At 42.5% G+C, this 16,550-nt stretch overlaps 1 protein-coding gene across 1 annotated transcript in view; it reads right to left on the bottom strand.

The window, feature by feature from the left end:
• LOC311104638 (phospholipid-transporting ATPase IA-like) overlaps positions 1 to 16,550 on the bottom strand; it is a gene marked incomplete at both ends in the record, with an annotated part of 192,271 nt that overhangs the window by 129,333 nt on the left and 46,388 nt on the right. The window contains 3 exons of the mRNA XM_084146488.1: positions 8,893 to 8,962; positions 9,353 to 9,379; positions 15,348 to 15,436. Coding sequence (XP_084002614.1) covers positions 8,893 to 8,962; positions 9,353 to 9,379; positions 15,348 to 15,436 — 186 coding nt within the window. The remainder of the gene's footprint in view (positions 1 to 8,892; positions 8,963 to 9,352; positions 9,380 to 15,347; positions 15,437 to 16,550) is intronic.

The following is a 16,550-nucleotide window of genomic DNA, read 5'->3' on the forward strand; positions in this document are numbered from 1 at the left end:
CAATAAATAACTCAGAGTCATATATGCCTAGTGTGTGCGACTTTCTTTATTATCCGTTCATCAACCATTTGGGTTTACGTTTCAGCCTTTTCAGAGAGTGCACTGACTCTCTAATAATGAAATGATTATTAAGTAAAAACAATAGAAGCAGCACCGACCCACCAGCACTGGGATTGCTTTAAGATTGCAGAGGTATTACTTGTCCGATGCTTGATGTCCCTGGCGTAGGCCTAAATGAGTTTCAATTGTATGAGGGAGTAGATTTGAGAGAGGAGCCCAAAGGAATATAAGAATCTAATGAGATTTCAAACTGAGCATTGTTTATATTTTGATACAGTCTATCAGTTTGCAAATGTAATTTCATAAAGGATGGAGAACAATTCTTGCAGTCTGGTGGTATCTATTATTCCTGACTATTGCGAAATTAAAGTGCTAAACTATATCTGTTATCTATATTCCCCAGATCTGTGATTCAATACAATCCTGTCTTGGAGCTCTACGGACAATTCCTTCGACCTCATGACTTTTACTCTGACATGCACTGTCAACTGTGGGACCTTATATAGACAGGTGTGTGCCATTCCAAATCATGTCCAATCAACTGAATTTACCACAGATGGACTCCAATCAAGTTGTAGAAACATCTCAAGGATGATCAATGGAAACATGATGCACCTGAGCTCAATTTCGAGTCTCATAGCAAAGGGTCTGAACACTTATGTAAATAAGGTATTTTTGTTTTTTATTTTTTATAAATTAGCAAACATTCAAAAAACCTGTTTTTGCTTTGTCATTATGGGGTATTGTGTGTAGATTGATGAGGAACTTTTTAAAAAAAAATCAATTTTAGAATAAGGCTGTAAAAAGTCAAGGGGTCTGAATACTTTGCAAATACGTACCGAACTGTGGGTTTGGTGAACCGTTACACCCCTAATGCTTTCACACAAGGTGGGAAACTGGCAACAGCCACATATCTGTCTGTCTCCCCAGTAGCCCTAGTACCCCAGCCTGTGAGTCTCCACATTTGGCATTATTGGAATTGACAAACAGTCCCAAATCTCCCATGAATGGATGACACACCCATGCTGTGCCCGTGGATCACAACACGCTGCAGCAAATCGATCACAGGAGTGTGTTTGTGCGTGCACGATGCCTGCATCTCAGCCACTAGGTTGATATTTATGCGGGGAAAGGAGAATGTGCTGCCAACTTGACAGCTTCCACACAGTATTCGCCTTAGGTAGCCCCGCCCACTTGACCAGTTCTATTCGAACGCGATTGTGTTTCCTTTTCACAACTTCTGTCAACGCTAGCGAATTACCTCAGAGCGGTGGCTAGCTAATAACAAAAAAAATTGCATCATTAACACATCTTAACAAATAAACAAAAACAAAAACAAAACATGGCTCACATTCGGGAACACACACAAATGGCTCTTCGGAGGTCGGATGGTATCACAGTACCACATCTGTCCGTGATTAATAATTGGGTGGATGACATGATAAAATGGCCTGAAATTATGTATGGGGACATTTTGTATTACTTTGTGCTCTCCTTGGGAGTGGAGGATTACAAGAGTACAGAGGCCTATCAGTACCTCCACAGTGGTAAGGTGGGCCGAGTTCTTCTTCACCAGGAGGAGGGAAAAGGATTGGTATTTTTGAAGGCTGATGTTGAGCCCAGCCAATCAAGCAGCTGTTACCACTCTGCTTGGGTACTTGTATCCAACAACGGATCAGTAGAGACGGCTGGATTGCGCTTGCAACGCTGGCCTTGGAAAGTCATGCAGCCATGCAGCCTCAATTTTGTGAAAGGTAGGCTAATAAGCAAAGCGATTACAGCATACAAGCAGCCTACATGTGTTGTGGTGACAGTTACTATAATCCATAGGCTAATGTTATGATAGAGTTCTCAGATGACTACTTTACTTGGTCATGTAATTGATGTTTATAGCCTATTTTCTTCGTTCCTTTTATAGATGAAAGTGCGCAATACTGCCTTATCTAGACACAGAATGATAAAATAGTCAGGCTTAACATAACAGTTAGACCAAACATTTTGCTGGATGAAAGCTGAATTGAGAATGTCATGATTTATTTGTTATGTTAACATGTATTTGTGAATCAACAGAACTGCTGTATTAATGTGGGGAATCTGTAAGTATCCTGTCAAATCTCATGTTGGTGAAGCAAGGTAGGTTCATAGAGTCCAGGTGAGTAGGCTATAACATTTATTTAAACATGTCAGCATCACATGTATTTCTTTAGTGTTATTGTTTTTCTGGGTGAATAAGGTTTGTAAAATATCCTTGTGGTTGGGGGTAATGCCTAAAGTATGGTAAGTACAAGTGGTCTCATCTCATTGGGAACAATAGCAAGGTAAGTTTATGATGAAACGTGCATGTGTTTTGATTAAGTTGATCACATAGTCCTCAGTCACACAATTGTTAATAATGGGATTTTCTCTGAATGTCTTTTTTTGTAACAAACATTCTATCACAGGTGCATAATGCTTTGTCCAGTGGGCTAACTGGCATAGCCTGCACAGATGAGCAGCGACAATGGAATGCAGGGACTCGGAGGAACCTTGAGCCAAAGCAGTTAAACAGCATTGACTTCACACACCATAAGGCCAGTGACCAATATGCATGCAGAAAAGCGTCTAGACTGTCCACCCCTGCATTCCCCTCACAGGAGGAATTGAATAGGAGCCTGAGACACCTGAATCTGCCTGTGGGGAGTCTGCTCTATAAGTGTGTTAATTCTGAAACGACAATAATATCACAACCAGTAACATCCCAGGTAAAATTGGACTGAAAGGAATATGTATTTGTGGCTGTACCATTTTAATGTATTTGAACTGATGTGTGTCTCTTCTGTTCAATGCTTTCTAACTCCATATAATAACTTAATATAGATTCTCTACTCTTTCCAAGCCACATGGAGACCATGTCAATTACAACTGCCAGAAGCGCCTGTCCTTCTACAATGAATTTGTGAAACCTGACCCAACCCAGTCGACTGCTTTGGAACAGATTACAAAGGAGCAGAGTGCCTCACACTTGTGGCATGACTCAAGGAAGCTTCGAGTTACTGCAAGCACAGCCAAGAAGGTCCCTGTCAGGGAATCCACCAACCCTGGTAAGTTTCTCCAGGAGCATCTGTATCCCAGTTTCCGAGGGACTGCAGCTACGGGAAAGATATTGAGCTGATGACCTCCCAGTGCCTGGAAGACTGTGGATACTCTGTGGACCACAGAGCACTGTTGTCAGTGTTGAAGAGCCATGGCTATCAGCAAGCCCTGACGTAGTGCTGAACTCCAAGGAGCTGTTGGAGATCAAGTGTCCTGTCATGGGGAAGGGCTGTGATTCTCTGGATGATGTCTTCAATGGGAAAGCCTGTGATGTGAAGTTGGTGGAGGGCACACCCCAACTGCAGCCACATGGGCCACGTGGCTACTACATGCACGTGCAAATTGGTATGTTTTGCACAGGACTGAGAGAAAGTAAGGCGCTCATCTGTACTCCGTCCCAGCAAGTCGTCATCCCTGTTCTCTGTGATGCACAGTTCTGTACAGAGGCTGTCCTGAGGTTGAAGGCATTCTACTTTACACACATGATGCCATTTATTGATTTATTATTGAGGAGCATCAGGCAGCCAGATTGTCACTGAGTGACAAATATATGCAGCTCTATAGAAGTATGTAGTCAGATGTCTCTCCTGTTTGCAGTTACTATTAACAAATTGTTTTTCAATTAAAAGGCCTGACTTATTGCATCAACAGTCACAGTATTGTGGAAATTGTTGCTTTGTTTTTTATTAATATTAATGAGTATGTAAAACAAATAATTAAGTAGAGTTGTTATAGAATGAATTGACATTTATTTAATGTAACTTGACACATAACTTTAATTCCTATTGAGAAATTGACCCTGTGAATGGCATTTGACTGGTCAGTTCATTCAGCATCTTCATGAATGATATCACCACGCAGGATACACAGGGCAGCACAGATTCAAAGTATTTTGTCCATTTTAGATGAGAGGTTGATTGGCACTGTCTGTGAGATGATTCTAAACCGTTTGAGCCTTTGAATTACGCGTTCCACATTAACCCTCACGTTAGCTATTCGTCTTGTACATGTGGTGTCCTCCTCTGGCAGCTGTGAGCCTCTTTTTGTGAAGGCTGGAATTGTTAATTTTACCTTCCTCTCGTGTAGTAGATCACAGATTGTGAAGCCCCGGTCAACCATGACCTCATCACTTAGAGGTACTCCAGAAACCGATATATATATATATATATTTGTCACTACCTCCATATGCTGAGGAGATGAACATCCCTAGACCACAAGGTGCAATGGCCACCAGGTACGTGAAAGTGTTCTGGGCGTAGTAATGGCTGAATGACTCCCCCCTTGAATCCAGATTCTTGCTCTTCTGTAAAGCAGTTTCTGAGCAGTCAATAATGCAGGTTGTTCCTGGGTAGTGGTCCTTAAAACATTGTGGCATTGTAGCATGGATGGTCTCCCTTGGCAGCCATGGAACGTACTCCCTCAGATTCTCTTCCATCAAGTCAATCCAATAACTAATCACTCGACTGAAAATACTCTGGGAAACACCAAACCTTTCTGCTAGGTACTGCTGCAGCAAGTTGAGCTTCAGCTTCATCAGTGTCATCATGTGTTGGTCTGTCAGGTCTAACTGAAAGCTGCCTTTGTAGAGGGGTAGAAGATGTTCCGCCAGGGTAGAAAAGCCAGCAAGAAACAAGCCTGTATGCAATCGACAGAGTGCTTCGTTCATCAGCAGGGTTTTGTAGAGAGGTGCTGCTGGGCACTGTGTCCCTACCTCACAGGTACATGATCACCTGAGGTGTAGTTTTGATCACTTAGAGATGGGTCATCCCATTGGATTTGGTCATCCTTCTCTGAAGGCATATCCATTCCTTCTATCTGTGTTTGCCAATCCCCATTTTCAATTTGGTGAACACTTGAGCCTGTTGTGTCATCTGTTAAGAAATCAGTATGGCCTGTTAAACAAGTCAATGGACAATTACTAACAAAACCGTACAATATAACACCATACTGCATGGACGCTCCTAATAATATTTAATAATCATAATAATTAAGTATATATAAAATGGGCATTTTTTATTGAGTTGTAGAGGAAATAAATTGTGCTATTAAGAGACTGTGCTTGGATACAAGAGGAAGAGGGAGACACAAAATCAGAGCAGGCAAACTGCTCAAGCATTTGGCTTACCTGTCACTGATGACTGCCTGACCAACACCCAACGCTTCTTCATGAGTGGAGCATCGTAGCTAAGCCATTTTTCTGGGTAAGGATGCTCCATTGTAGGCTTCTTGTCAAAGAAGTGGTAGGAGCACACAAAGGGACATTTTGGTGGTTTCTTTAGGTTCAACGCTTTGAGCCAGAGCCGCAAAGACTCTGCGTCTTTAGGAGGTGGATGCAGGTCGTATGGGGCTCCACAGGTACATTCAGATCGACGTAGAGGTTGGTGTTCAAAACATTGCTGTTGTAAAAACTGCCTCTCAACTAAAAGTACCACTTTTGCGAATGTTGCCGGAAATAGAAACACAATTGCAACTAACTCTCCGCGATCACTGTGATGTTCCAGAATAAGGCAAATAAAAAGTATAAAAATACTTCAAAAACATGCCAAACAAAACAAATGAGGCTGCATTGTCTGTCGCATTTCACAATGTGTTTTGTAATGTAGCTATCACACTTTCTCATATAGTATATAGAGTAGCTGTGTGTGAATTCCTAATCCTTTCACTGGTAACTCATTCTCAGAAAAGACTGTGTCTTGTGCCACAATCATAAACAACACAATACAACTCAAGTATGAAAATGTATGCACTCACTAACTGTAAGTCGCTCTGGATAAGAGTGTCTCCTAAATGACTAAAATGTAAAAAAATTGAAGTCAGTGTATCAAACAACACAGCAGAAAACCACAGATGCACAGTGATTTTGTTTCACCCACAATGCAACAAGGCAACACTACACATCACAGAAGCGAGAAGAGAGCAGTAGCACACAGTACACCACCACAGCAATCTTACCAGTCGTCCTCTGCAAAACTACCATCCTCAGCCTCGGGAATGTGACTGTTGAGAGAAAATCAAGTTGCATAAAACTGTACAGTCAACAATGTTCTGTTAGCATGTTCTGTTAAGGTGCAGACAATGACACAAATACATTGATTGGTTGGTTGGTTGGTTGTCCAAAGTGTGTTGGGTTAATTTGGACATATTAAAGGGAGATTGGTCAGAGAGGGCTAGTATCTCACATGAGGGTAGATCGCTGGGCTAGTGGTTATTGATGAGGAGCATGGGAGTGGGATGAGTGACTGACCATCTCTACAGTAGGGGACTGCTAAGAAAGCAGCAGAAGCTTTGGTAAGTTTCTAAAAATGAAAAATAACAAAGAAAGAAAAGAAGAAGCTTTCACTCCAGGTGTCTTCCGTCAGGCGAGATGACAGCTGGGTTAGGCCTCTAAGCCCCAGATCCAGTGTGTGTGTTTGTGCTGGGAACTGTTCCAAGACGAGGGCACCAAATTATTTTCACATTTCCGCTCTGGCGAATTAATTACGGTCCAGAGACCGGGGATTTTGTTAATTGTATTAGAGTTGACCAGACACTGTCCTGCTATCTAGATGAACAGAGAACATTGTGGCTTGGCCCTTTTGACTGGCCCAAATAAGACTTGGAGGCTGGAAGTGAACATTGTTTTCTGAGCTTTGTATTCTCCACAACACCCATTCAATTGCACTGTTAATGGAAATGAGATGGGAAAAAGATGCTCAATAGCACACATTGTTAGGACTTTTCACATACAGTTCCCAGCAAAAGTTTGGACACACCTACTCATTTAAGGGTTTTTCTTTATTTGTACTATTTTCTACATTGTAGAATAATAGTGAAGACACTATGAAATTACACACATGGAATCATATAGTAACCATACAATTGTTAATCAAAATATATTTTATATTTGAGATTCTTCAAAGTAGCCACCCTTTGCCTGAGCACTTGTTGGCTGCTTTTCTCAACCTGCTTCACCTTGAATGCTTTTCCAACAGTCTTGAAGGAGTTCCCACATATGCTGAGCACTTGTTGAATGCTTTTCCTTCACTCTGCCATCCAACTCATCCCAAACCATCTCAATTGGGTTGAGGTGGGGGATTGTGGAGGCCAGGTCATCTGATGCAGCACTCCATCACTCTCCTTATTGGTAAAATAGCCCTTACACAGCCTGGAGGTGTGTTGGGTCATTGTCCTGTTGAAAAACAAATTATAGTCCCACTAAGCGCAAACCAGATGGGATGGCGTATCGCTGCAGAATGCTGTGGTAGCCATGCTGGTTAAATGTGCCTTGAATTCAAAATAAATCACTGACTGTGTCACCAGCAAAGCACCCCCACACCATCACACTTCCTCCTCCATGATTCACGGTGGGAACCACACATGCGGAGATCATCCGTTCACCTACTCTGCGTCTCACAAAGACATGGCGGTAGGAACCAAAAATCTCAAATTTGGACAGATTTCCACCGGTCTAATGTCCATTGCTCGTGGTTCTTGGCCCAAGCAAGTCTCTTCTCCTTATTGGTGTCCTTTAGTAGTGGTTTCTTTGCAGCAATTCGACCACGAAGGCCTGATTCACGCAGTCTCCTCTGAACAGTTGATGTTGAGATGTGTCTGTTACTTGAACTCTGTGAAGCATTTATTTGGGCTGCAATCTGAGGTGCAGTTAACTCTAATGAACTTATCCTCTGCAGCAGAGGTAACTCTGGGTCTTCCTTTCCTGTGGCAGTCCTAATGAGAGCCAGTTTCATCATAACGCTTGATGGTTTTTGCGACTGCACTTGAAGAAACTTTTCCGGATTGACTGACCTTCATGTCTTAAAGTAATGATGGACTGTCATTTCTCTTTGCTTATTTAGCTGTTCTTGCCATAATATGGACTTGGTCTTTTACCAAATAGGGCTATCTTCTGTATACCACCCATACCTTGTCACAACACGACTGATTGGCTCAAACGCATTAAGGAAATAAATTCCACAAATTAACTTTTAACAAGGCACACCTAATTGAAATGCATTCCAGGTGACTACCTCATGAAGCTGGTTGAGAGAATGCCAAGAGCGTGCAAAGCTGTCATCAAGGCAAAGGGTGGCTACTTTGAAGAATCTTAAATATAAAATATATTGTGATTTGTTTAACACTTTTTTGGTTACTACATGATTCCATATGTGTTATTTCATAGTTTTGAGGTCTTCACTATTATTCTACAATGTCGAAAATAGTACAAAGAAAGAAAAACTCTTGAATAAGTAGGTGTGTCCAAACTTTTGACTGGTACTGTAGCTATAACTCACATGTTACTACGTACAGGACATGCCCGATGCCATGTTCAAGTTAAGCCACATACACAACTCTTGAATGCTATTGTTTCTCAGGTGGGTCAAAGACCACTCTGGGAAGAATTGTCCCCTTAGGCACAGGTCTGGAATCAGCTTACCCTTCCCCAATTCCTAACCTTTGACATAAGTGGTTTAAACTATAAAACTGGCCTTAGATAAGTGTCTAAAGGCAACTCCCAAAAATAAAACCAGACACAGAATTGTTCATCTTTAGCTACTGTATGTCTCTTAGAGCACTGGGGTGGACTTCTATGCAGCTGAATTAATTTATGTCTTCACCCACAGGGATGGCTATATTAATTACTGCTCCACGTAATTAGTCTTTGAGGAGGACAATTTGGTGGAGTGTGTGTGTGTGTTTGTGTGTGTGTTGGGGTGAGGAGTGGGGGGTTGGTATCAGGGAGCATGTCACAGCACCTTGTGTGTTTTGTCATTGTCACGTTACACTGAGCCTCTGGCTCCTGTGGGGCACTGTGCTCTCCAGGCTGACAGGCCACAGACTGGACTGGAACCTCCTGAAGAGCAATTAGACTTACAGTGTGGAGCAGTAGTTGGGACAATAACCCACAACTAGACTTCATCCAGCCAGCGGGCAAAGCCTTTTCAACTGATGCCATTGCAAGCAGAAGGAGGGTCATTATGACATCATTTCAACCAGTTTTTCCTGCTGGGAGAGTAGTTTGCTACAACAGGAAAATAATCCTGTAGTAACAGGAAATGTTCATTATTATGTGGATTAGAAATAATGGACATTTTTGTTGGGTATATACATTTAATGTTACAGCAAATCAAGTCTGACATTTTAAAGTGGAAATTAGAAACTTTAGAAGCCGTTTTAAACCTTGATTACACTACAAGTTTGCAAAATTCTCAGCAACAAAAGAGTGATCAAATTCAGATCCTACATATGTAGCAGACAGTCGCGGTAGCGACTGAGAGGAGGAGAGCACACAGAGGGATGGGATCATCAAAATAACTCTTGGCTCATTTGAAGCGCTCTCCGCTCTTCCGATAAAAACACACATCACATCACGAGCTGTTCACTCCCTTACTGTCAGGCAAGCGGTATCGGCGCATTAGGTCTTATACCAACAGGCTCAGAGACAGTTTCTATCTACAAGCCATCAGACTGCTGAACACTTGAACTGAACTGGACTGGCCACCTTCACTGACTCTCTGCACCTTAGCACATTTGCACTCACTCACGCACGCACACACCCACACAGATGTACACACCAGGGTTTCCTTAACCGGCAATTGCCGGCTTTAAGACAATAAATAAAACTGTTGCTGGCCAAAATGACGGGGAGAAAAAAAATCCCACTGTAAAATAATGCTTTTTATTAATTGATGGAAATACCAGTCAATGTAAATACATTTGACCGTCATGCTTATCGGTCTATAGGCTAATTTGCATACATTTATGGAATTAAATTGTTCTGCGTGTATTGGTCTCACACACACACAGCTGCAGGATTTCTCCTGCAGCTCCTCAGCTGGTTGCTGCTGGAGTAAAACATGTGCTTTTATAAGCCCATTCATTGCACAATTCCAAATGCAATGGTGTGTTAAAAACAGTTTTGGTGCACGATTAAAAAGAGCTACTATTTTTTTTCTCAACTGCTAATTGAAGCACGCCTCCCATTCGCCATTCAAGTGCAAGCAACAGGATATCAGCGCGTCACCCACCTTTACAATGTGAGCTGGAGGCAGTATGCATTTTGAAAACATACTTAATTGAAGCTTACAAATTATCCTACCATTTCTACCGTTCTGCGTACCAGTTATGATTTTCATATGCACATTTTCGTGGAACAGTTTCATTTCAATAATAATGTTTTATTTTCTCAAAATCCTTGTCACGTGGTTAATCATACAAATCATAATAAAAATGATACAAATCTAAAAAAAAAATTGTGATATCCAATTGCGATCTTATCTCATCGCTGCAACTCCCCAACGGACTCGGGGGAGGGGCGAAGGCCGAGTCATGCGTCCTTTGAAACGTGACCCGCCAAACCGCGTTTCTTGACACCTGCCCACTTAACCCGGAAGCCAGCTGCACCAATGTGTCGGAGGAAACACTGTTCAACTGACGACCGAAGTCAGCTTGCAGGCGCCCGGCCTACCACAAGGAGTCGCTAGAACGCAATGAGCCAAGTAAAGCCCCCCCGGCCAAACCCTCCCCTAACCAGGACGACGGGTTGCGCGCCGCTCTATGGGACTCCCGGTGACGACCAGGTTAAGACACAGCCTGGGAGCAAACCCGGGTCTGTAGTGACGCCTCAAGCACTGCGATTCAGTGCTTTAGACCGCTGCGCCACTCGGGAGGCTAGGTACTTCTATGCATGCTCAGGCATGCGCTCCCTCAACATTACAGTGCCTTGCAAAAGTGTTCATCTCCCTTGGCGTTTTTCCTATTTTGTTGCATTACAACCTGTAATTTAAATGGTAATGTTATTTGGCTTTCATGTAATGGACATACACAAAATAGTCCAAATTGGTGAAGTAAAATGACAAAAATTACAAAAAATGCAAAAACATAAATCACGGAAAAGTGGTGTGTGCATATGTTTTCACCCCCTTTGCTATAAAGCCCCTAAATAAGATCTGGTGCAACAAATTACCTTCAGAAGTCACATAATTAGCTAAATAAAGTCCACCTGTGTGCAATCTAAGTGTCACATGATCTGTCACATGATCTCAGTATATATACACCTATTCTGAAAGGCCCCAGAGTCTGCAACAGCACTAAGCAAAGGGCACCACCAAGCAAGTGGCACCATGAAGACCAAGGAGCTCTCCAAACAGGTCAGGGACAAAGTTGTGGAGAAGTACAGATCAGGGTTGGGTTATAAAAAAAAATCTGAAACTTTGAACATCCCACGGAGCACCACAACAAACCTGCCAAGAGAGGGCCGTCCACCAAAACTCATGGACCAGGCAAGGAGGGCATTAATCAGAGAGGCAACAAAGAGACCAAAGATAACCCTGAAGGAGCTGCAAAGCTCCACAGCGGAGATTGGAGTATCTGTCCATAGGCCCACTTTAAGCTGTACACTCCACAGAGCTGGGTTTTTTGGAAGAGTGGCCAGAAAAAAAAGTCATTCCTTAAAGAAAGAAATAAGCAAACACGCCAAAAGCCATGTGGGAGACTCCCCAAACATATGGAAGAAGGTACTCTGGTCAGATGAGACTAAAATTGAGCTTTTTGGCAATCAAGGAAAATGCTATGTCTGGCGCAAACCCAACACCTCTCATCACCCTGAGAACACCATCCCCACAGTGAAGCATGGTGGTGGCAGCATCATGCTGTGGGGATGTTTTTCATCGGCAGGGACTGGGAAACTGGTCAGAATTGAAGGAATGACGGATGGCGCTAAAGACAGGGAAATTCTTGAGGGAAACCTGTTTCAGTCTTCCGGAGTTTTGAGACTGGGACGGAGGTTCACCTTCCAGCAGGACAATGACCCTAAGCATACTGCTAAAGCAACACTTGAGTGGTTTAAGGGGAAACATTGAAATGTCTTGGAATGGCCTAGTCAAAGCCCAGACCTCTATTCAATTGAGAATCTGTGGTATGTCTTAAAGATTGCTGTACACCAGCGGAACCCATCCAACTTGAAGGAGCTGGAGCAGTTTTGCCTTGAAGAATGGGCAAAAATCCCAGTGGCTAGATGTGCAAGCTTATAGAGACATACCCCAAGAGACTTGCAGCTGTAATTGCTGCAAAAGGTGGCTCTACAAAGTATTGACTTTGGGGGGGTGAATAGTTACGCACGCTCAAGTTTTCAGTTTTTTTGTCTTATTTCTTGTTTGTATCACAATAAAAAATATTTAGCATCTTCAAAGTGGTAGGCATGTTGTGTAAATCAAATGTTACAAACCCCCAAAAATCTATTTTAATTCCAGGTTGTAAGGCAACAAAATAGGAAACATACCAAGGAGGGTGAATACTTTCGCAAGCCACTGTATCAGGACAGATAAACCAGACACATGCTCATTGCTCACATGGAGCACTCCAAACAAAAGACAATGAAACATTTTACAAATCTCGTCAATGATGGTTATGAAATAAACCAAAACTTGTTTCTCACAAGTGTACAGCTTTCTACTCAGAGAATGACAACGGTAAATGACTGTAATTAATACATGCATTAACATAAATAAATCTAACCAAATTACGGGGATTAACGTACATTTACTACTGGTTACATATGTAATGGGGAGTTGATAAAAATCTAAAATCAAAGGGCAAACAATTCACACAATGAAACAATGAGCCATTCTGGAGAGAGACTCGCTTATACAGTATCTTCGCCACACACCCCTCCCTTTCTTCTTGTAGCAACATTTTAAATTATACAAGACACATTATCTTAGATGATTTTCACTGACAGCTGCAACTCAATAATCAGCTAGGCCTATTGGCACGCGCTGCCCAAATTGCGGAAATCCAGCCTAGAGCTGCCCAGTGACGCGAGCCTACCAGACAAGCTAAATCCCTTCTATGCTCGCTTCAAGGCAAGCAACACTGAACCATGCATGAGAGCACCAGCTGTTCCAGACGACTGTATGATCACGCTGTCCGTAGCTGATGTACAGTGAGGGAAAAAAGTAGTTGATCACCTGCTGATTTTGTACGTTTGCCCACTGACAAAGAAATGATCAGTCTATAATTTTAATGGTAGGTTTATTTGAACAGTGAGAGACAGAATAACAACAAAATAATCCAGAAAAATGCATGTCAAAAATGTTATAAATTGATTTGCATTTTAATGAGTGAAATAAGTATTTGACCCCTTCTCAATCAGAAAGATTTCTGGCTCCCAGGTGTCTTTTATACAGGTAACGAGCTGAGATTAGGAGCACACTCTTAAAGGGAGTGCTCCTAATCTCAGCTTGTTACCTGTATAAAAAGACACTTGTCCACAGAAGCAATCAATCAATCAGATTCCAAACTCTCCACCATGGCCAAGACCAAAGAGCTCTCCAAGGATGTCAGGGACAAGATTGTAGACCTACACAAGGCTGGAATGGGCTACAAGACCATCGTCAAGCAGAATGTTGAGAAGGTGACAACAGTTGGTGCGAGTATTCGCAAATGGAAGAAACACAAAATAACTGTCAATCTGGCTCTAACCAGAATAGAAAGAGGAGTGGGAGGCCCCGGTGCACAACTGAGCAAGAGGACAAATACATTAGTGTGTCTAATTTGAGAAACAGGCGCCTCACAGGTCCTCAACTGGCAGCTTCATTAAATAGTACCCGCAAAACACCAGTCTCAACGTCAACAGTGAAAAGGCGACTCCGGGATGCTGACCTTCTAGGCAGAGTTGCAAAGAAAAAGCCATATCTCAGACTGGCCAATAAAAATAAAAGATTAAGATGGGCTAAAGACCACAGACACTGGACAGAGGAAGATTGGAAAAAAGTGTTATGGACAGACGAATCAAAGTTTGAGGTGTTCGGATCACAAAGAAGAACATTTGTGAGACGCAGACCATCTGTCAAGCATGGTGGAGGCAATGTGATGGTCTGGGGGTGCTTTGGTGGTGGTAAAGTGGGAGATGTGTACAGGGTAAAAGAGATCTTGAAGAAGGAAGGCTATCACTCCATTTTGCAACGCCATGCCATACCCTGTGGATGGCGCTTGATTGGAGCCAATTTCCTCCTACAACAGGACAATGACCCAAAGCACAGCTCCAAACTATGCAATAACTATTTAGGGAAGAAGCAGTCAGCTGGTATTCTGTCTATAATGGAGTGGCCAGCACAGTCACCGGATCTCAACCCTATTGAGTTGTTGTGGGAGCAGCTTGACCGTATCGTACATGAGAAGTGCCCATCAAGCCAATCCAATTTGTGGGAGGTGCTTCAGGAAGCATGGGGTGAAATCTCTTCGGATTACCTCAACAAATTGACAACTAGAATGCCAAAGGTCTGCAAGGCTGTAATTGCTGCAAATGGGGGATTCTTTGACGAAAGCAAAGTTTGAAGGACACAATTATTATTTCAATTAAAAATCATTATTTCTAACCTTGTCAATGACTACATTCCCTATTCATTTAGCTATATTTCCTATTCAAACTAATTTCATGTATGTTTTCATGGAAAACAAGGACATTTCTAAGTGACCCCAAACTTTTGAACGGTACCGTACTTTTGCTCATGTAGTGTAAGTGAGAATAATCAAAATGGGATTATGATTGACAGGTTAGTGGTTAAATGGGTGGATTACAGCAGAGATGGTTACAGAGTACAATACACAATACATTTATCACATATACATTTCACCCACTTGATTCTGACACTCGCATCGGAAAACTGCTGACAGTGTTCATTGCATGCTTCTCTAGCTTTGAAAAAAAGAAACTGATATTCTCGAACACGCCACAAACTAATTTTATGGATCTTTGATTTATGTAGTTTTTTTCTCCATTCACCTGAACCTTCGCTAGGAAGGTGTGCCAACTACTCCTTTTCTAATCCTCCTTCTCTAGCTAATCCTCCTCCCCCCCCCCCCCCCCCCCCCCCCCCCACCCCCCCCCCACCCCACTCTCACTCAGAAATCATCAGATATCTTTAACATGGCATAAATCATGGTAAAATGTGTAGAATTACAGGAAATTCACTTTAAAACGTAAATTTGTCACTCCACCGTCAAAATGCTCCTGAATCCATGGGACAGTAGCTGCAAAAACACCTTGTTATTTTTATAATCTGTGTTGTGGGGAGGGACAAATGTACCGCTGTACACCACGGTACACACTTGCTTAATGAAGGTGATGCGGAGGGAGGGGAGAGAGGAGAGAGGGGGGAGAGAGGAAGGAGATAAACAAGAGAGGGGGGAGAGAGGAAGGAGATAAACAAGCGAGGGAGGGGGGTGTCGAGTCTTACCCGTAGGCCACGCCGGCGACGGTGCACTTCTTGAACTGCATCACGTTGCAGGTCAGAGTCCCCGTCTTGTCGGAGAATATGTATTTCACCTGTCACAAGAAAGTGACAAGAAAGTGACAAGAGAAAGACAGCCAATCATTGCTCAATGTGGATCAGAGACACACCAGGAGCGTTGAGCCATGTGGTGCTCCGTTTAATTAGTAATGGCTCAGACTGCACAAATGTTTCACTTTAGAAAGTATTCACACCCCTTGACTTTTTCCACATTTTGTTGTGTTACAAGGTGGGATTAAAATTGATTTAATTGTCATTACTTGTCAGCGATCTGCACAAAATACTCTGTCATGTCAAAGTGGAAGAGAAATTCTAACATTTGTAACAAATTAATGAAAATAAAACACTAATATATCTTGATTACATAAGTATTCAACCCCCTGAGTCAATATATTTTAGAATGACCTTTGCAGCGATTACAGCTTTGAGTCTTTCTAGGTAAGTCTCTAAGAGCTTTGCATTTATTGATTTATTCTTCAAGCTCTGTCAAGTTGGTTGTTGATCATTGCTAGACAGCCATTTTCAAGTCCTGCCATTGAATTTCAAGCAGATTTAATTCAAAACTGTAACTAGGCCACTCAGGAACATTCAATGTCGTCTTGGTAAGCAACTCCAGTGTGTATTTGGCCTTGCGTTTTAGGTTATTGTCCTGCCGAAAGGTGAATTTGTCTCCCAGTGTCTTTTGGAAAGCAGACTGAACCAGGTTTTCCTCTAGGATTTTGCCTGTGCTTAGCTCTATTCTGTTTATTTTTATCCCCCCAAAATTCCCTTGCCGATGACAAGCATACCCATAATATGATGCAGCGACCACCATGCTTGAAAATATAAAGAGTGTGTGATGAGGGTGATGAACGGAGTCAGGCGCAGGAGTGTAATCACCGAATACAGAGCTTATTCCTTCGTTGACACACAAATGCGCTCAAATAGCGAACAATGAAACAGGAACAGGGGAAACTCTCATCCCTGGCAAATACACTGTAACGGTAGAATACACTAATAAATAGGCACAGGGGAAAATCTACCCTGGCAACAATATGTACGAGTAGCTCCACCGAGCTATACTACTCTCACAACTAACAATCACCCACAAGGACAAGGGGGCAGAGGGAACACTTATACACAGACTAATGAGGGGATTAGAACCAGGTG

The sequence above is a fragment of the Coregonus lavaretus genome (genome assembly GCF_964263955.1).
Source record: "Coregonus lavaretus genome assembly, chromosome: 29".
Classification (NCBI taxonomy): Eukaryota; Metazoa; Chordata; class Actinopteri; order Salmoniformes; family Salmonidae; genus Coregonus; species Coregonus lavaretus.